Source organism: Anser brachyrhynchus, assembly GCF_964034855.1.
Source record: "Anser brachyrhynchus genome assembly, chromosome: 10".
Taxonomy (NCBI): domain Eukaryota; kingdom Metazoa; phylum Chordata; class Aves; order Anseriformes; family Anatidae; genus Anser; species Anser brachyrhynchus.
The window spans coordinates 7,759,838-7,781,675 of record NC_137705.1 but is presented as its reverse complement, the minus strand read 5'-3'; the positions used below and the strand labels follow the sequence as shown (position 1 = coordinate 7,781,675).

The following is a 21,838-nucleotide window of genomic DNA, read 5'->3' as shown; positions in this document are numbered from 1 at the left end:
CTTGTGTAAGAGACTACCTGATCGGTCTGTGTTACTGCATATGCATTACAAAAGGTGCAAGCCACTTCTAGGAAAAGAAAAAAAAACACAAACACACCACTGGTTTAGGTTTTGAGGACTGCTGCTGAAGCAATGATGTTCAAACATGATTGCTTTCTCACCCTGCTGCTACCAGTCTCTCCAGGGACTCAGTTTTGGCACAGCCCCCACAAACCTCTTCACCAATGCAGCAAGGACTGACATTTCTCTGCGTGCTACCAGCAGCTTCTCGTACCGAGGCTAAAACCAGGTAGCTTGAAGTGGTGCCTAACAGTTCACCGGGGACTGGGTCTGATGAGGGAAATGCAGAGATGCAGGGGTGGTACCAAGTTACCCAGCTAACCGGGGGTGGAGCTGAGGGAAGTCTGGAAGAATATAGGATCAAGGGATGCAGACAGAAGCTAAAAAAGAACGTCAGTCAACATACTTGGAGAAGGGAGAGGCCCAGAAATGGGGACAAACGTGGGTGAAAGAGTTAAGATAGTGCAAGGAATAACCAGTCCAGCAGGCTGCAGCAGAGTGGGTCCAGCCACAGATGGGCATATTGCTCAGGTGCCATCACAAGGTCTCGTTTAGTTGCCCCAACATGTGCTCCTTCTTGCCCTCGAGGCCAGGTGGCTGGGTGGGAAAGGCACCACAGGAAAGTGGCACACAGGAGGCTGCAGAGAAAAAGGAACCTCGTCCTTGGCATCACTGAGCTGTCAGCCGCAAGTCTGCTTCCGTTTAGCTACTGGAACAGTACAACACGCAGAGTGAAAAGCCTGTCCGGATTCAGCTTTACAACATCTGCTTAGCTTCAGGCACGATCCTCAAGCTCAAGGCTGTGTGTGTGTGCGTGTGTGTGTGCGTGTGGGCCACCTCAGTGTCGGTTCAGTGAGCCCTGCAAGTCTCCCCGTGCAGCAAACCTGCAGTAAAAGCTGCGAAGTGGAGATAAAATTGCAAATGCTGTCCTTTCGCAGAACCGAACTGAGAGCCTACCCTTTGCTAGAAAGAAAGCTGCCCAGCACAGGGAGGAGGATACACAGAAGGACTCAAAGGTCATTTGGATGCCTCTGAAAGGTAGCGTCCGTGGGTCTGAAAGAACAAGGATTCTCGTAGGCAGGTGCTGGCGGGATCTGACATGCGGGAGAGAGGGCCCGCAGCAGCAAGGTGAATGAGAATAAATCCCAATACCTGCCAAATGGACGAGAGGTAGGCTGTGTTTACCTCAAACCTCCCCCCAGGCGGCACCGCTGTATTTTGAAGGTTGAGTTCTGCACCGGGAAATGTCAGGTTGTGTTCAGGACTTTCTCGTGACTGCCTCTCGCAAGGCCAGCAGTGGCATGGTTTGTTCTCAGCATCCTTGGGGGAGAGTGGAAATGGCAAATCCTTGTTTGCAAAAATAATTCACGAAGCTGCAGCCCTTGCTGGCTGCTGCTGAACCATACGTACTGTCGTCCCACATGCCATAAAGAGAAAATCAAAGAACAAAATCAGGAGATCTCATTTTGGCACCCGGTGCCTGGCCGCCCATCTCAGAATCAGAGCAGTAGTGCACTGCGCGGGGGCTTTACATTTCACTGCAAATAAAAAATCCTGTAGATTTTCTTGAAAATAAAATGGCAGGGGGCCAAGTGCCGAACAAAGGAAAGGAGCTGCAGTTACTTTGCTTCTTTGCCGTGCCATCATTTGGCTGCCTTGCTGCATTTATCAGTGAGGTGCGGAAAACCAGAACCTGCCTCCCCAGCAGCTCTCTAAGTGTCAGTGGGGAGTGAGCAAGCCGGTGCCACGGGCATCCTTGCTAACACCTGGCCGTAAATGAATGCGCTGTGCTTTTTACACTCGGTGATTTCAGTGAGGTCACAAACAGCTTTGATATTACTTTGCCCATAAAAGCCTCAGCACTTGGGCTCAGCTCCTCACAGACTGTGCATGGAGGCTGCCTGCTGGAAAGCAGGTCCCCAGCCTGGGTTAGACCTTTATTGTTTTCCTTCTGGGAACAGTTTTTCAATTATCAAGAAGCCAGATAGATCACTCCCAATGTCTTCAGCCCCATTAGGGCTTTATCTGTGACTCAGAGCATCTGATTAGAGGCGAGGATAAAATCTTGGTCATGCTGATGTCAACAGGATCCAGGATTTCTCTGTGCATGTGGTCTATTGGAAGCCAGGTAAATCTGCGCCATGTGAGGGTGCAATTTGCTACAAGGGAGATGTCTCCAAGTCTCCTTACAGAAGGGTCCCTGGGCAGTTTTGCTGAGTGCTTGGTTACAAAAACTGTTTGGAGCTCCCCCGTCTGCTGCTCTAGGTGGCAGTGATGCCCATAGGGGGGCAATGCTGGCCTGAATGTTCTCATGCAAAATGTGCACACCTCTGGGACAGCAAACCTGGCATGAGGCAGTATCTACCTGCAGGCAGGGGACTGTGGCTCCCAGCAGCCCACTGAAGAGCACAAACCCCTGTAGTGCAGTTCCTGGCTCTCCGTTGCATGCCATCATCATCCTTGTTGCTCAGCATATAAATTCGACAAACAGGGCTCAGACGTGCACTTGCAGATCTAGCTGCTGCAGTTAAGGACGTTTTCTTCCCCACTGCTGAGGGCTCATCAGGCACCTAAACATTTTGCAGACACCTGAACCGGCCCAGCTCATCAGGGACACTCCAGCAAAGTCACAGAACAGCAGCATCTGCAATTGTTCTTTCTTTACAGTTAAGGAAATGCTCATATTGAACTGGTGACTATTGGGAAAAGAAACATGTGAGGGAACGACAGGACCTGGAAACTAACAACAAATGACTTGTATGCTTGTTAATACAGAAGATTTTTTATTTTACCTTGGCAATTTGCTCTGCCATTTGAAGACGCCCGTCTAACTCACGTCTGATCTGTGCTGCTTGCTCGTCCGGGTTGTCCAGCTGTACAAAAACAACAAAAAACAAATCAAGGTTAAAAAGTCAACCCGTGCAGCACCTTCAGGAGCTGCTCAGTGTCTCCCGTTACTTGTGGTGCTGTGAATGCCTCGAGGTGCCCCCTGTGAGCTGGTTCACCAGAGCTGGGAATTACGCAGTGGTGATCAAGGGGTGGAAGCCCTCGACCACGAGACCAGCCCTTCAGCCAGGAAGCCCCCAGCCTACCTGGGTGAGGACCTGCCTTTTTTTCTTCTTCAAGGTTAATTCCCCTCATTTCTTCCCTTTCTTACTAAGGATTACACGAAGCAACTGTGATAAAGTACTCTGGCTAGGAATTGGGACCGAGGAGCAGTCTCGCAGAGACTCGGCAGCAATGCCCTGGTGCTGGGGCAGCTGCAGCCCCTGGGGACAGGACACACCACAACAACCAGACCCCCTCCTGCCCCTGCCTAGCATCCAGAAAAAGACAGAAACAGCCAGAAAAGACTCAGCAGAAATGAACAGCCTTTGCTTGTTTTCTTTCCCCTTTCCTCCCCGTTGCTACAGCCACGTGCCAGCAGCCGATTCATGCACCCAGCCTTCAGCAGAGACCTTCGCAACACCGCACACAGCCCCGTGGTTTGGTGTTTGGCATCTGCCTGGCCCTGAAACGTCCTCTGAGGGCAAGAAGTAGTTTCTGCCCGCTAAGCTAGCAATTGCAGCACACGGGTATGGCACAGGTGACTGCGGCAAGCAGCTTGCCACTGGTAGGACTCACTAATAGATATGTTATTTTTAGTGGGAATGCACAGACATAAATTACAGAACAACAAAAACGCACAAAATCAAAACCAGACCCCAAAGAAGGCGAGAGCTGTTGTAATGAAGCAGCAATTTTATAGCGGCTTTCCACTCCAAGCAGTCTCTAGGCCCCTTCAGGGTCATTTTGGCCACAGCACAGGGCTAGAAAGGTGCAGCAGCAGCTGGCAGCAGGGCGGTCATGGCGCTGCTCCACCCGGGAGCTGCGAAACCACGCTCACGCTCAGCTTGGTGTGAAACCTCACCGATTTGGTTCACCTCTTCTTGCAAACCACGACTCCATGAGGGAGGGCTGGCTCCCAAAGCCAAGCGCTGCTTGCCGGCTCCTTCTGGAGGAGACCGGCCACTCACAGACCCAAGGTCAGCCCCCACGAATCACTTTCTGAAAGCTCCAAGTACATCTCTGCCCCTTTTTAAAATCCTGCCTACAGACAGCGGCCTCCTGACCTGCGCCTGGAGCAGCCGTGGGCTTTGAGGGGATCCCCCCGTGGTTTCACAGGACTGATCCCTTCTGGCTACCGGCACACAAAACAGCCACAGGCTGCTGTGTGCTGGCTCTCCAGTGACAGCCAAACATACACGAGGTTTATACGCTGGCCTGGGGTCGCTCTCACCACCTCCCTGCGTTTTATCCTCCTCCGGAGACAAGCTGCTTGACAGAACAGACGCCGGGCTGCTGCAGTGCAGTCTGCAAAGTTACGGCCGCAGCAACAACAGAAGTTTCGGTTCTCGGCCTGGCAAGTTACGAGCTCTTCTGTCTGAGGTTCCCAAGCACGTGCCAAAATACATGGACTCCCCCCAGACCCGCAGCTGTCCACGGCACTTCTCGGCTGTCTGTGGAGACCTGCGTGTCTGCAGGAGGACATTCGCATACTGCTTCACCACAGCCGATTTTCCAGAGAGCTGACATTCGTTATGGCTGGGAGTGAGGGAAAATATATTTTTGATTAGTTGTTGAAAGCCTCTGCTACAGGTTTAATTCGAGCTGGAAAGCTACACGGTTTCAGACCCTGATCCAAATTCCACCGAAGCTTCAATGATCTCTGACTTGGCCACCCAGATCTCGCTCACTCCAGCTGCACTGTATGCACTTCCTAACCTGCTGTCTTCATCTGTATCTTCCTGATCCCAAGAGCAGCATGGAGCCAGGAACTACCAGCACCTTTTGGGATTAACTCCGCCAGTAATTCCTCCACGAGCAAAAGCATCACACAACTGACTTCCTCTGATGTGCGAGCATCTCCGAGCTGCTTAATGAAGGGGAGGAAATGCACAATCCCAGATTTCCATGGCTTTGCAGCTCTGAAAAAGGGGGCACTATTTGAATTCCATCCGAGCTGCAGTAATCGAGGCTAATCACACATTACCCAAAATAACTCCCAGGCTAAATTTAGAAACCAAGGATGCTGCAGGAGGAGAGATGTTGTTGCGGTATGCTAATGAGCCAGCACACTGTCTCACACTTCCCGCACTATCTTGGTCTTGCAGATGTTTTCTAGCGATGCTACAGGTGTCAAAAACTGTGTCATGGAGAGACCTGACTGCAGAAGATTATTTTTCCCGGGAGGCAACAAACAGCCCTGGCACCTGCTCAGCGGTGGTCCAGAGGAGAAGGCGTTCCTCTCCAGAGCGGCACGCTGCCGAGCTCCTCAACACAGCGATGCGGCCGAGCCCGCTAACCCAGTGCTTCAAAGAAACAAAGAGCATTGCCAGGCTGTGTTTTCGATGACTCCTCGTAACAGCTCCACGGCAAAAACTCATCAGAGCATCTCCTCCTTGTTACACAACGAGTGGGACTAACGAGACGGCCCCCGCCTGCAGTCGGCGTGGACGGTCCTGGCGAGTTCGAGCAGACCTCTCGTGACGAGGAGCAGCAGAGGCAGCAGCTCAGTCACTCGCTGCTCCTGCTGACATCAAAGCAAGCTGAGGTGGTTTTATGCAGTCATAATGCTACGTAGGGCCATTAAGAGAGCAGGGCTGGCGCCCATAAAACATGCTCTGCTTGCGAAATAAGGCAAGGGGCAAATGTAATCCATGCTCTCTAAGCAATACCAAACATCCAAGGAGGGCAACATAGACCCTAACATCATTAAAACTCAATTTCTTAACTAGAGAATCAGCTATTTATTTTCTGCCGTATGCATGCCCACTTTATATTCAAATACTTGACAGCCAAATATATAAATGATTTACAAAGTCAAGGAGAAATTGAATTAGTTTCGTTCTGCATTATGACCATGTTATGGGTATGCTATGAATAAAGCAAAGATATAAATCATAAGGTTGCCCCAGTCAATTAAATGTGAAAAGTATTATAAATTTCAGTATATATATGATTTGTCACATGCACCGGGCTTTTCTTCAGCAGCATGTCACAAATATATGACGTATATAATTTGCAATTCTCAACTGATCATTACCCAACTGCCTGCTGGTAAATTAGATGTTTTCATACGTCTACCCGCATACAATATTATTTCTCTCTGCTTGCCCTGCAGAGATTATCTACGTTGGTGTAACAGTTGTTAAAGTAAAACAATAAAAATAAAATAAAATTATGCAGATTAGATTCTGAGCGGAGCCCAAAACCTCCCAGAATCACAGCCAGTCTGTCACTGAATGCATCGCAGGGCATATGCCTGCTTTTAACCACATGGTGACTGCTCAACTGCAAGAAAAAGATCTTGCAAAAGACAATTTCTTACGTATAAACTGCTAATCGGGAATAAATTTTAATGGGCACTAGTAACATAAAACAAGTTGAAGATGCTCATGATGCGATTTTGAATGCACGGCAGTAAAGCCAGGCGCCCGTATGTACCCCTTGGCTTCCTCCCCTCTGAAACAAAGACTTCTCCTCGCGGTATCCTGAAGGGACAGCAGGTAACATCTCTGCACCTTTTAAAGGTGGAGAAGGTAAACCAAACATCCTAACCAAGACGTAAGATCTGCAATAAGATGCACCACCCCTACCCCATCCCTTCCTAAACCGTGTGCTTCCCCTCATCTCCCTGGAGCGCTCAGCTCTGGCAGTTTTAAAGCCATGGCCCCGGCTCGCCCCAAAAAAAGCCTTCGAATTACTGCTCCTTAAAGCCGAGCCATTACAAACCCCTGGCTCCAAAAGCGATGCTGGAGCAGCAGAACGGGTCCATGCCCCCGAGTGTGCACTGGTGGGGCTCTCACCCAACACTTTTAACACAGCGTGAGTTTTACAAGCATTAGGGGAGCAGACCAAAACACTGCGCTCTCAGCACCACGAAGCTTTTCAGTTTTAAGCCATCGCAGTGAACAGCGCCGACGGAAAGAAGTTTGTTGTAAGCTACAAGGACTGATAAGGACGGGATGCAGCGTGCAGGCACGACGCGCAGCGATTAGCCTGGCATTTACACCGCGCGCCGCCCGAGTGACAGGCATTGTCGGCGTCATTGTCACCAGCCACGGGAGAGGAGCCAGAAACCACCGCGACCACTCAACGGTCTAATCCCTCCCTGCCAGCCACTGCTAACGCTAACACCACTTCCCAGCACCGGGAGCAAATGTCACCGAGTCCCGACTGCTGGGGCTTGTTGAAAAGTATTTCCCCTCCCTTAGAGGCAGTTATGCTGCCCCTGCAGAGCACAAACCAGTTGCATCACAGTGATGGAAAACCACACTTGAAATCCACTGGCAACACATATGTCGAGTTGTAGGGACCTGCTCTGTGCCACTTGGGGAACAGAAATAAACCCACTTCAATTTTCTAGGTGCCTGACCCATCTGTGTGTTGGCCAAGCCCTGCTGGCACCCAGCACTGCCCTGGTGCTGGTGTGGAGCTGGGCTTTGCCAAACCCTGTCCAGCTGAAATAAGTGAAGGTTACTGACACAGAGAGCTGAACCTGCAGCTTAAGTCCTCCTAAAATAATTAACTAAAACTGGCTCATCGGTCGCACTGATTTTCCAGTGCGTTGATTTAATAACCCCAAAAACGCTTCCCCTAAGATGCTGAGCTCCTGGAAAGCCTCTGAAGCGCTGGTGTGGTCACCCACCCACCCGAAACACAGCCCGATAGCTGTGTTGTGCATGGCTACTGGTGCCGAAAGCCACCAGGAGAAAGCTTCAGGGCTCTCGTCCTTTGACACGCCGGGAGCTATGTAGCTCAGCAAATGGTAGATTAAATATTTCAAAGCAAACACGCCGGATGTGAAGGCTGAACAAGATCACAATATGGGTGACAATTTTGCAGCTTTGATGTAGGGCTTTAGGAGAGATCCGTGTCTAAGGAAAGACGGTTTCACTTTGTAATGCACAATCAGAGAAAATACTGAAAAATTCATAAGACCCCTTCAATTAATAATTAATCTCTCAGTCAAGGCGTGCTAGTAACCGTGGTATCCAGCACCACCGAGTGCTCCAGCTGGAAAACATGTGGCCCCCAAAGTGATTCACTGCATGGAGGCCCTCCACTTCTTGTCAGAAAACCACTGCTCTAGGAGACAGAGCGACACGAGCCAGGACAAACCCGCACCCTGAACAGCCCTGATCGACCCGTAGCATCCTTTTCCCACAAACGATGCTGATGCTTGAGGAAATGTTCTTCTGTACGAGCAAGGAAGGGAAGCTGGTCCTGAAAGCCCCCAGCTCTGGTGATGTCTCTGAACCAGAGCTGAAGGCTCTGTCCCTGCACGGAGGCAGGATGCCGAGCTCCCTGTTCAATTGGGAACGTGAAGGACATTAAGCTGTCTGCGTAGCTTAAGTCACTAATACCCCAGGCATCACGCTAATCCTCTCTGCAGCAAATTACAACTCGAGGACCGCCAGCTGTCTTGGGATTTGAAATGAGAGAGGAAAAGGAAGCAAGGACAGTGTCCCAGGGGGTGCCCTCCTCTTGGGACAGCAACTTCGGGGCTGCCTGTAAGGGGCTGGGCAGCATCAGCACGGCCCCAGCATGGACGGGAGCACGTTTTCCTTCCTGCAATTTTGCTAGTTTTACAGTGCTGTTGGTTTCCAGCTTGTGGTGAGGCAGGGGGGTCATTACAGGGCTGTCTCCTATTTGGAAGGGCTCTGCAATGGCCGTGCCTCGCCATGCCCTGCTCACTGCGCGCTCTTACTGCGGGGGTGGGGGGGGGGACACTTGATGCGCACAGGCAATCCCTTCTTTCAGGGACTGCAGCCAAAAAACGGATTGCCAGAAAGCAGCTGAGCCTCACTTACCCTCTCCAGGCCGATGGATTAAAATGAAACGAGAGGTTTTTGTGGTGGGGCCTCTCCAAAACCCTCTGGATGCACCAATCTAACAGCAAAGGAGATGCCGGCCTTCCCTGCGGCTCGCTCAGCAGGATGCTCAGGGAGGATGCTCAGGCATCAGCGTTTGCTCCAACCCATCCAAGCCCTGCCTGGCCCACCGGGACAGCTCCAGGGATGTCAAATGATTGTCATCCAGAAGGGAAGAAATCAGGGGGCAGAGCCAGAGACACCTTTTCCTGCTGCAAACCCCTCCACTGAAAGCAGAGGCCAAGCGCAACACGAACAAGGCTGGTTGCAAGGAATGCCTGATGAGGGGTTTCTCTTCAAATCGGTCCGTGTGACCCTGACTGTTAAATGGACAGAAGGAGGAGCTGGACACAGCTGCTGCCAAGGGCGAGAGGCTTTTAACAAAGCACCAGCCTTCTGCAAGCTGTTTTAAGGAGGATGTGGTTACGTACCAGCACACATCCCAGCAGCAGGGCGCTCCAAGTGCCACCATATGACAGAGATGCTTCTCCTCTGGCTGGGCAGACTTCCTAAAATCAGTCCTTCAGCCTAAGAGTCACGCTGAATATTTCTAGTACAATGTAAAATTTCCATTAATTCAATGAATTACTCTCTGTACCTATTACTGTGCCAAAATTTTCCTCTTCTAAGACACACAGTATTTTTGATCAGCAACAGTAGCAGAAACAAGATTTCAAGCAGAAAAGCTCAAGTTTCTTGAGTGCTGTACCTTTTTTTTTTTTTAAACACAAAAGTATAACAGCTCTGTTAAGAACATGCACGTTTTCTTATCAGCTAGAAAGCAATTTTCAAAAACTTTGGGAAAGGTGAAAAAAAAATCCATCAACCCCATGAAAAATTCCAATAAACTTATTGGATATTTGAGAGCAGGAGAGGCTTAACATTGATTTAATTCTTGGCCAGGCTGTGTGGCGATGTAACTGCCAAGTGCCCAACTGGCCTTATGCTGGGCAAAAGCCATTCAGTGTCGGTTTTTCTCTATTTGTAAATGTTATAACATTCATCAAGTAATCCAGCATGCAGGCTCCCGCAAGTGACAAACGCCCTTGTCTTTGCTGAAAAAGAGCTCTGCACCATTTTGCTCTTACGTATGCAAACCCGATCTTCGGCAGGATGCCCGTCGTGTCCAAACCTGCGGTCATTTGCTGAGCAGCTGCGGATCAGTGCCTGCTCCCTTCATCCCAGCAAGCTCCTGCTTTACCCAATGAGCCTCTGCTGCCGTAAGACAGCAGTCAGAGTGTCCTGGGGGGGAGTGATTTAAAGCTGCACAAAGGACTTGGACAATTCGGTTAGGGCTGGCGCTTCCTTCTCTACGAGAAATCTTATTTCACAGTTCATAAGCTTTGGGGCTGTGCTAGATCTGTCGGTAAAAATATTCCCTGGGATGTACGAGTGGCCCCTCCCTGCCCGAGTGCTGTCTCTCCTAACAAAGCCGTAAATTGCTGTGTTTTAGCAGCTGCCCGGGCTCTCACACATCACACAAGCACACAGCAGCTGGGGCCGAGCGTGTTTCACCCAGCAAGGTCAAGAGGTCTACCCTCCGACTAACTCCAGCCTAAAGGCTGCCTTGCTGGTAAATGCTTACCATACGAGCTGAGAAGGATTCCAAAATATTTAGGGGGAGCACAGCATTGCTGTGTGCCCACACGTGGAGAGCTGCTGGCACCCGAGCAGAGATTTCTTATGCCGTCCATTGTGCTTGGCAGCAGCACCCATGGGTGCCCGCTGCTCGCCTGCAGAGCTCTGCAGGATGAATCAGTCCTCGTGGCTGCGTAAGGGGAGGTGGCAGCCAGGCTACCCACACAGTGGGGGTTTGAAATGTGGAAATCCCCCCCTGCTATCTCAGCTACCGATCCGTGTACCAGCACACCTTGCTCACAGCTTTGCAAGGATGCACTGAGCGGCAGGGCTGGGGAAGAGCTGAGGCAAGCACACCCATCGTGCAGCTTTCCAGCAGGTTGTGCAAAGATACCTACAGATTTACGAGTGGTAATAAATCAACATAAATGAAAAACAGATGAAGCAGAACGGAGAGGGGAAGAAAAAGTGCCGTCTGCCTTTGCAAATGCTTTGCAGGCTATGAAAAGGACGGCAAAACCCTTCATCCAAAAGGCACTTTCTTTCAATTTGTCTCCGGAGAACTCCTGAACCCCACAAATCCCTCTGCAAGATCATCCATGAGAGATGTGCGACACCAAAAGGGCTTAAAAACTAAGCTGTCCACAATCTCCTGATCTCTGAGCACGCCTTCACACTCGCTGCTTATGGCATTGCGTAAGGATGCTTTGAGGTGTGTGTGCGGCATACACTGAGCTACGGCACCACGAAAGAAACCAGGGCTCTGACTTGTTCATGTGGCCCCAGGCAGATCACTACACTTAGCTTGCTCCTGTTTCTTTAGAGTTTATCATATCCCAATCTTCAACTGGGAAGTAAATCACCTGTATTTCCAACACGTGACACAGTACTATTGGCTTCCAAATAATTTGTATGGCTAGAATTAGCTGCATTAGCTCATCCCAAACTACATGGAAGAAAGATCTACATATCCTCAAATCCCAATCCCTTGATTAAAAGCTTAATGGTAAATACATCGGTCACATAACTTGAAATGGGCTTCAGTCCATATCCCCATATCCAACTGGCATAAGGACCTGCTCTAGCAAAGCCACAGTATGTTGTCACTCTGTGGGATTAAAAGTGACAGAATAAGACATGGGAACATTTCCAGAGGTGTCTACATAACCTGCAAGGCCAGGCTATGGGCCCTGCATAGGAATTCAGGCCTCCTTCAAAAGTTTCTCCCTCCCTGCTGGAATGTGCTTGGGGCCTGGGTTTCAATTCCCATTGATTCAAGCAGAGACCTCCAAGTTTTCCTGCTCCTTCATCATCAACTGAGAGATCTTAGACTTAGTTGTGGGACTGAAGCACCTGAAAGCCTTCCACACACAGGAGGAGGCAGTTCCTGACAGGCTTTTTCCAGTCCCAGCACATTTATGTATTTCAAGCCAAAACCTCTACTTGCTGACGCTTGGCAGAGGTGGGGATGTGGGGACAGAAAGGTGTCCTGGCAGGAGCTCCTGTGGGAGAAGTCTTTCAGAAGTGCAGGTCCACGTTCCCTGAGGTTAAAGTTCCCTGACCCTGCCGTGCAGCCCTCCCCATGGAGATCTTTGCACCGCTGCTTCCTCCGGCCGAAAACCTTTTGTGCCCAGCTCTGACAGGCTTCTGGGCTCTGTCGTGATGGCTCAGTGATCAAGCCTGAGCTATGACTTTTACATTCTGAAGCTGGCCTCCCTGTTGACACGAAATCAGACATCCTGCAGAGGCTGGGACCAGGCCTCTCCCAGGAGAGTGCAACCAGCACAGAGCTTGTGAGGGGTGATGGTAGGACCAGCCAACACATCGATAGCTACAAATCATGTGAATGAGGATCGTTTTTAGTCTTTGAAAATAATTAAGATAAAATGGAAAGAAAAACCATATTCAGAACAGAAACTTGCCTGGCACAGAGGTACAGCTTGGAACTGGGCAGCCATTCTTCAAAATAATGCTCGCGGTCTGTGGGTACATGCCTTGGAATGTGAGTTATGACACTGGCTCCTGAAGTAGCATGACAATGACTGAGTGCATTTCTCTTCTGCAGAAGCTTGGAGCAAAACACAAAATTTGTTCATTGAGAGCAAGGTTTTGGTTCCCTTTCAGGGCCAAACAACTGTGTATCAGCAGAAAAGAAAGGAAGGAAACATGGAGGGAAGGTTACGTCTCCAACTTTTTCAAGGACTAAGATTAGCAAAAAATGCCATGCTGCCCGTTATAGTTCGTTTTGGTATCCGTGAAGTTTAAATTATTACAGTCCTGCTGAATATTACAGACCGTCCTGCTGAACAAGCTGATGTCTTCCACATCGGTTTGACAGAACAAACCGACTGCTTCAAGGGCACTGATGGAGCAGATGTCTTTCTGATGACAAGTTGCTGGTCGCACCTGTGACTTGGACCACCAGAAACCTGTGTGTGTGTTGCCTTCAGACCCCTTCCTGTAGGGACAGGGGATCCCCATGTATCAGAAGGGAGGTGATTTCCATGGCACTCGCCTATTTTTAGTCCCTCAGGGTTGCATCTAACAGTCCACTAAATTGTGCCAATTTATCAAAGTCCAAAACAGAAACACCACATTTGTAAGACCCTTCAGTCAGTATATAATAATAACAAGACTAATAGTTATTAATGATTAATATAACAAGCATCGCTATGCTAAATTATTATTACTAGGCTAATAAAAAATTCAGTTCCTTGCCCTAACATGCTGTGCTCTGACTCATCCAAAGGTTCCAGGGAAATTTGCATCTGGGGGAATTTCCTCTTCTTAAACAGAAGCACCACTATTAGCCGTGCAATAATCTCTAAATTAGTAGTGCATTCCAGAAAAGCCACCTCTTAGAAATAATTAGTACTCAACATGATGAAAAATGCCTGTGATACAGATGCTCCCCTTCCACCTCTCTGGAAACACCCTGGTGGGGGTGCTAAGACTGTACTTACGTAGGAAATATGCCCATCCTTGGGAAGCCAGCACTGCAACAAGAGCAGTGCTTTGGACAAATCACCTCCTGCTATGCCAACACTGACATCAAAGCATGTAACATTTAAAAAATAAACATGGAAAAAAAAGCCAACACTTCTTAATAAAGGCAGGATATATTACTCTTGGTGGGAAAGAAGGATACTGAGAACCATAAAAAAAATAAAAACATAGAAAACCCCATCTCATCCCAAACCAGGGCTGATCCAAGTCACAAGCCAGGAAACGCAACCAGCCTTCTCTCTGCCTGATCACCCACAGCAGAGCCTGTTCCAGCCCCGAAGAACCGGTGGATGAACAAAATGGATGACAGCACCTGTGAGAAAGGTCGAGCGGAGCCCTGAGGGCTGTGGGAGCACCCTAAGGACCAAGCCAGGCAGCTACAGAGCACTTGGCTGGTTAAAGAGCTTGCTGAGATGTTCAGTCTTTATCCTTCACTACGTAAACCCTGCAGGAGCCCTGCCAAGACAAATATCCCTATTGCTGGGCACGGCCTGCCCGCAGCCCCGCCTGGGCACTGGGCACCCCCCTGCGAGAACAGGAGACGGGCTTCAGGGTCCCGGGCTTCAACACCCCAGCGAGCAGCGCAGAAGATTTCAGCATCTCCTCTAAAATTCCTCCCGGGCTAGGAGCCCTAGGTTGCCCTCCACATCTCATGTTTATGTTCGGAGCGTGCGGCAGGAGCGGGCAGTACAGCAGCATCACGAGAGCTGAGCCTTCGCTGCGTTGCCACGCTGCGGACGATAAACGTCTGCGCTCCTGTTTGCCAGGCAGCCAAGCGCATCCTAATGGCTTCCCTGGCCGGAGCACGCAGGCAGCCCCAGCTCCACGCGGCGCTGCACACAGGCGCGGGGCCGACCCGGGTTTCTGACGCGCCCGCCGTCAGAGGCAGAGGCCCCGAGATAAGGGAGCGCCGGGGCTTGAGCTTTTTGTATGCCTCGCCTAATATAAAGCATTAACTCCCGTTACAAATATTTATAAAAAGTGAGACGCGATTAAGTGATTCGCAATTGAAAATTAACAACCTAAAAATTCAGCCACGTAGACGGCGTTAAATATAACTGCGGTTAATGCACGCTAATTTAAATCGAGATGATACAGCAGCACCGGCAAAAAGGCAGGCAATCGCGTTCCCCATCATTAGCATCCATCCCCACGTGGGCCATTGCTCCCGGGGGGCACAGGGCTGGGTGCTGCAGCAGGAACCAGGGACCAGGGACCACCGCCTGCCCCCCTCACGGCCCCTGGGCTCACCTCACCGCCACAGGATGGCGGATGGGGTCAGCCCGCAGCACCCAAAGTACTGGGCAGTACCGCAAAATATTGCCTGTGAGCCCCGCAGCCCGCTCCGAGGCTCCTTGCGGATGCTGTGCAACACAGCTGGGGGGTGGCACAGACCCCGTCGCCCCCTCCTGAAGATGGGAGGACCACAGTGGAAAAGAGACCGGTGCCTCCCCGAGGTCCTGCAGTGCTCAGGATCGCACTACTAACTCTGCCCTGGCTCCCCATCCAACTTCCCCCACTGTCTGTAAATTGTCTTCCCCTAACTTAGCACAGACAGAGCCCCCAGGCAAAGCCTTTCCATCCCTGCGGGGTGGAGAGCTGTTTTTCGCACTGTTAAACGAATTAGCCTTTTAATGAAAATGAAACCAAACACTAGCTGCTCAACTCCTTCACCACAACCTAGGTTGGACTTCGGGACGTGCCAGGATGCAGCAGTGCTGGGGAAGAGGGAGAAGCACCCACCTGGCACGAGCTCTGGAGCCCACCTCCAAGTTTTACTGAGCGGTGCCATCCCGAACGGCGTGTCTTTGCAGATGGACAGGCTCAGGAGACACTCCAGATCCCCTCCTCACCGAAGAGAGCTCCGTGAGCAGAAGAAGATTGATTTAAGGATGGGACATGAGCTGGGCGGTGGCTCACGCCTCAAAGTAACTCTTCCAGATATCTCATCGGCAAGGAGCACTCTCAGCTCCTGCTTTTTGAGGCAACGCCGCTCATTTCAAACTACATTCAGCACGGCGTGACCTCTTCCCTTTGAAAATGTTACCAGGGCAGGAGGCTTTTTGCTTACTGAGTTAGGGAAAATATATTGGGCACCGAGAGTACGGCATGATAGTCCCTGCTGCTTTTGAGGTCTCCTGGTGCCTTCCGAATGGCAGTGCACGGCAAAAAGGAGGAGATAACCTGCTCTCTGATCCCACCTCATCTGTATTCCACCCTCAGTCTTCCCCTCTAAGCTTCCACCGAGGGCAGTGCACTTCACATGCACGAAGGGCGTGCAGGAGGGCAGAACATGCAGCTGGAGGCTGGAGGTACGAGTGCACAGCGTTTGTACCTGCCCATCTCCAGTGGCAGATGGAGCTCTTCTCAGAAAGAAAAAAAAAAAATCACCAATGAAGAGATTAAAGAGAAACGCTTGGAGCACTCTCAGGGGATTCAGCGCTCTTTGCATTCTGCTCTGTAACCGTGTCAAAATTGTGGTGCTAGAGCCAACCTGCTCCTCCAGCTGAAGGTGCCATCAGCTGCTACAGGCTCTGAAGCTACGGGGACGTACACACACAGAGCCTGCAGCTCAAATCCCTTCCCTCCACTTCTCACTATTAATCAAGTTGTTTGCTACAGCAGATTTATGGAAACCAAGGGACTGCAACCAGTGCCCAGGGCACTGGAAAAAATATTGAGTGTGTGCAAGGACCTGTGGGGTCACAGCTTGCTCCCCTTGCCACATTGCCACGCAGAAAAGCAGCTCCCTCGCTGTCCTTCTCTCCCTCCACCTGGAGCTGTGGGGAAAAACAACTGGAAAAAGCAGCCTCAGAGGGGAGGGACAGCCCAAATGCTGTGAGCTGTTAAGGGCTGAGGGCAGGGAGAGAACTCCAGCTGAGAGCTGGCACAGTTGGGAAAGGCTCCGGCACCTGCCCCTGCTGCCCCTCGGATGCAAGGGAACAAAGTGAGGCTCACCCCGTGACCCTGCATGAAAGCCGAGGGAAGGACTGAATCGTTTGGCTTACAGGCTGAGCAAAATCCAAAACCATTCCCACCCCCTCAAAATGCATTCGTTTTCAGACTGTTTTCCTTACTATATTTTCTGCAATCTAAAAAAACTAATCTGGTCTGTTCCTAAAATGTTTAGATCAGTCCCTGGTTCACTTTTTTTTTTTTTTGTCTTTAGAGTGGCAGTGAAATATTCCTGAAAAAAATTCAGCCAGTTCCTTGAGACTCTGCGAAGTGCTTAATTCATCCCAAGACTGCACGAGCTGCTACAAAGAAACCGTGCCTCCAGGGACCATTCCTCCCAGCTCTGCCCTCTGCATTTTAATGTTTCTGGATGCGCGGCTTTCCCCTGTTCTCCTCCTGCTTTCCCTGCTAAGCTGCTGAAAGGTCTACACGGGCTGTCCCTGCATGGGCAACCCGCCCTGGAGATGCGGGTGAGCGATGGAGAGCCGACAGGCTTGCAATGCTGCAGAGATGTCCCTGGGCACCGGCAGTCCCCAGGGGCACAGAAACGCCCCTGGGCCGGCAGGGAACAGAGGCTGCCTACCTTACAAACCACTCGTGTGCCTGCTCTGCAGGATGCGCTGCTGAAAGCAGAGAGATGCAAGACATTCCTCCGAGACCAGCACGGGGACACGCATCACGCCATGGCACCTCCCGTCCCCACCCCGCGCATCGTGCAGAACTGCTGCCAGCTTCCTCGGCTGCACAGCGACACACGCTAGAAATGTGCGTGCTTGGACCGGATTGCGTGTTTTAAAACGTGTAACAAATAATTATTTGCGCAGCACAAACCGTATAGCCTCTGCTTGCGAGCAGATGGGAATTTGTAACAAACTTTGGCAAAGCAGGGTCCCCTCGCCTGCCGTCACCTCACCTGCACCACGCGAGGCTGTGTGCGCCCCGTGGAGCTGCCCGGTCCCCTGCACGTCCCCGTCCTGCCCCATTCCCTGTGTGTCCCCGTGCCGAAGGCTGCAGGTGACCAGGGAATGGCACAAACCTACCTGGCTGCAGGGCCGGTTCTCGGAGCCCACCTCACTGAAATAATCGTCCTGGACAAAGTTCAGCTAAAGAACTGGACTGTTTCAACTCTGTGCTCAGCATGTATGCTGATGCTTTCACACAGGTGTCCAAAACCTGCCCAGCACTCAAGGCTCACGAGACTGAGCATGAAATGTACGGCTAGCGCCTTCCAGCACAACCTCCTGTATGCCGCTAGTGAAACAGCCTACGGCTGCAATGTCAAGGCCATCCCCTCCGTTCAAACGTGAGCTTATCTACTAGGAAAACATACGGCGTGTGCTTCAGGAGAGGGGAACACTGTGACAACCTTTGCCCGGTTCCCCCAGCACTGCCTACTGGAATGCCATATTCTCTTCCAACGAGTTGTTCAGTCTTTCCATCCTTGGCCCTGCCTTCCTCCTGGACCCATGCAGAGTTCAAAGCCTGGTGCTTCTTGCCTGCAAAAGCCAAGGCTTCGTGCATCCTGGGGGCTTGGCAGCAGGGCCTGAGACCTCAGCACGCCCACCGTGGCTGTACTCCGTGCTCCTTGCTTGTGCCAACGCTCCGGGATCACTCGGCTGATGGCCCTCAAATATCACACACAAGGACCCTGAAAGCCCTTCACAACTCGGTCACCACCTCTCCTTGCATCTTGTTGCCCTACTCCACGTCTGACTCCTGCTTTAACAGCACTCAGGACAGGCTGTACATGCCCCTCACCGCACCCGCACGTCCTCTCCAGACTGTGATATCTCTTTTGAAGCAGACGAAAAAGAAAAGGAAAAAAAAAAAAAGGAGGAGAAAAAATAAAAGAGTATCTTCCCCTAAAGTTTGTTAGAAATTACCTTGGGGATTACAGATTTGCACCTGGAGAAAAGCAGGGATGCCACGGTTGCTTCAGACACAAAGTAGGCAAACCGCTGTAGCAGCACAGGACTGGCCCCATCTCCAGCTCACCTGTGCCCACGCGTGCCCTCCAGGAGAGGCAGATGGGGTTTGGGACTTCTTCACATTAAGACAACCAAGCGCAGCTGGAAAAGTGTCCCCACGGATCAGTGCCACCAGACCTGAGGGAATGGCTTTTGGTCAGTCTCAAGGCAGGAACGCAGGAAGCATTACACTCCTGGACTGCTCTCCAGCAGACAGATCATGTCATTTTTGAAAAGCAATCTTCTCATTTCATGCTGAACTCTTTGTTTTTTTTGCTTGGTGAACTTCTCTGAGCCCTGCCCTTGCATTTGCTGCTGGCTGCTGCAGGAGCACTGCTGCTGCCTTCTGCAGGGACCGTGCTGGGCACAAGCCGATTCCCGTCCAGTAGAGCTTACAATCACAGAACGGCTCGGGTTGGAAGGGACCTCAAAGCTCACCTAGTTCCAACCCCCTGCCAGAGAGTTTGTCCCTGTTGGTTTCCAGTTACATCTGATTTAATGCTATCTGTGGGCATTTACTCCTTCTCCAGCAGGACTTTATTTGACCCATTTATTTTTCCTCTGCTCACCCTGCTAGCAGCCCTACGTAACCCTTCTGGGCAGCCTCCTCGAGTCTGCCCAGGACTTGACCCACACCGACAGTTTTATCATTAACAATTCTTATGAACTCTCCGTCTTTGAACAGCGGCGATTTGCTCCTGATTCGTGTCTGGCATCCAGCAATTTCATGCAACAGTGGAGAGAGATCCCCTTCTGCTGTGGCAGGTTGGTGCAGCACAAAGCCCGTCAGAGACAGTCGTGCTTGCCTGGCTGCCCTTGCACCCTGCGCCACCCCACCCTGAGCCAGCAAGAGCCTCTGCTGCTACCCTGGCTCCCCAAAACCACTCACTGGAGGGCTACAGCCTCAGCCTGGGCCTGTACATTACAATTACAGTGGTTTTGCTGGTATATTTGGGATAAATATAGTATTTTTTGTTGTTGCTCTTTGATGCTGCTTACGGTTTTTGACATCCAAGGGATGAAACTGCGACTGGCATTACGATAGGGAAGTTTAATGATCCCAATTTTCTCCTGGAATGTATCTTTGGCTCTTTGCAGCCACAAAAATAAAATTTGTACCAGCTGCCAGGCACTCTCGGCTGTTTTGCAATCACCATACGTGACGGCGGAACAGACTGCCCAGGCAGTGACCCTGAACAGCCGCCGATGTCAGTGGTAAGGAAGAGGACCGGGAGGCACACGGCTCCGGGAGGCGCAGGGCTGGCAGCAGGGGAGCAGGGAAGGGGCAGGGCTGTGTGCCGGCGGGCAGCAGCAGGCTCCGGCGGTGCACGGGGGACAGCCCCAGCGCATCCATCCCTTTCGAGGATCGTGCTGCCAGCAGGACTTCCCGAGGGAAGCCGTCGTACCCACCTCGATGAAACTGCGCAGGCCTCCTCGTGACACTGCAGATGTTACCGGGACCAAATGCTGCTGTGTGCTTGCAAGCCATCACCATCATTTATTATGGATCTTTGATAGCCCATAACCCTGTATTTATTGTGTTTCGCTCTTCTGCTAATCTAACCTGTATTGCCCTCTCCAGCTCCGTTGACCCCAAGCAGGTCTGAAACATGCTGCCCTCCCCTGCCCTGACAGCCGCTCTCCTCCACGAAGTTATTCTGGATTCATTCAGGCAGTGGCGGGCACAGCTCCTTCAGCTAATTTACACTCGGTTGCTATTTAACCACCTGAACATGACTGTCCCCAGCCAAAATCTACTGTTAGGAAGAAAAAGGCCAATGGAAGAGAAAATACACAAGCGGAAAGGTGAATGAAGAACTGAGTTACGAAGTGACAGAAAAGGCCACTTCATTTTAGGCATTTTTGAGAATCTGGATATGCACAGGGAAGAAATGTGGGGAACGAGACTCCGAGCCACAAGGAGACAGCAGGTACAGTGATGAAGAAGTGTTGCTGATATGCTCCACATACCAGAAATAAAGAAGACCGGGTTTTAAACTGATTTTAAAACACAATAAAATGCTGTGATTGGCAAATAATATTCTCACCCAACAGCCCTCACCGATTTAATTAACGTGTCAATAGTTTCTCCGTGAAACTGCATCTCGGTTTTGCAGCTATTTTTCATCAGTTCTGGTCTCAGCTCTGCACACAGGCATGCAAGACTCCTGGAAATGGAAGTCAAGCTCACTGCCTGCAGTTATTTCACCAATGTTACAAAGCGTGAGCCTGCCAGCAAACCAGCAGAAATACCAGCAGGATAAATGACTGGTGTCAAGAACAAAAAAGAGACCATTTCATTGCTCTACTGCTACAACTCTGTATGTTAAACCACGCACAAGACTTTCTCACTGCCGGCTCTGAACTTAGCGAGGTCACTAACGAAGCCGGTTAGGTTTGAAAAACCTTCCCCAGAAGCCAATGGCTCACAGTCCTTAGCCTGGGAACGAGGAACCTCTTCACGGATGCTCCCCTGCAGTGGAACAACAGCCGAGGCACACGCACAGCCTGCGGTTAATGCCTCCCTCCGGCATCCTGCCGGCAAGCCGCTACCTGCCAAGATCCTCCAGCCTTGTTCGTGACCCTGTGTTTTGTTTTCTGTGCCCTGTGTTTTACCTTTTTCATGTTGATGCTCTGAGCAAAATACTGACACCATAGATCTTGCCTGGTTTCCTTTCCTAAGGACTGACAATGACTGGAGACCACCGGTCTGCAGAATTGCTGCTGTTCTCAACACAGATGCAAACAAGGTGGAAGTCGGTCAGGATGCAGAGAAGAGCATGGGACACGCTCAGCACATGCCAGAACAAGCAGACACATTTAACCAGACTCAGCGGGGCTTTGGACAAAGTCTGCGTGCTTCTCGATGGGTCATTGCCTTTCCACTGTCATTGCTTCCTCCCCAACACCCTTCTTCATTGCAAGCCTCACCCACCGGGCAGCATGCGGAAAAGGACAGCAAAATTAAACATCTGCACCGCGATCCCGTTTGTTGGGGGAGATGCCTCTAGTTTGTGCTGGCCCACTGCAGGTTAAGGTGGGAGCCCACACAGGCGAGCACTGCAGCTCAGTGCCCAGGAGCTCGGAAAGCGCCCGAGCCTAATTGTGGTGGCAGCTCGGTCACCCAGAGGCACCAGAGGGCCTGACACAAGGTGTCACACCGTGCTCTTCCGTGCCACCAACGCTTAGGGCTCGTGTACAGCCATGCTGCGAAACTCAGCTTGCTTCCCTGCCTAGCATCCACAGCCCCTGGTTTTACAGCATCCGTGGCGCGGGCAAAACACACAGGCCCCCGAAGTCCAGCTTTAGGCTGGCTGCTTAACCCCCAGAGATGCACACATCTCTCTCTGGCCTTCT

At 51.1% G+C, this 21,838-nt stretch overlaps 1 protein-coding gene across 13 annotated transcripts in view; it reads right to left on the bottom strand.

The window, feature by feature from the left end:
- The window catches only part of CADPS (calcium dependent secretion activator), a 202,782-nt gene that overhangs the window by 129,485 nt on the left and 51,459 nt on the right, over nucleotides 1–21,838 (bottom strand). For all 13 annotated transcript variants that reach the window (XM_080605730.1, XM_080605738.1, XM_080605735.1 and 10 more), the window contains exon 4: nucleotides 2,853–2,933. In XM_080605730.1, the coding sequence (XP_080461856.1) occupies nucleotides 2,853–2,933 (81 nt within the window). The remainder of the gene's footprint in view (nucleotides 1–2,852; nucleotides 2,934–21,838) is intronic.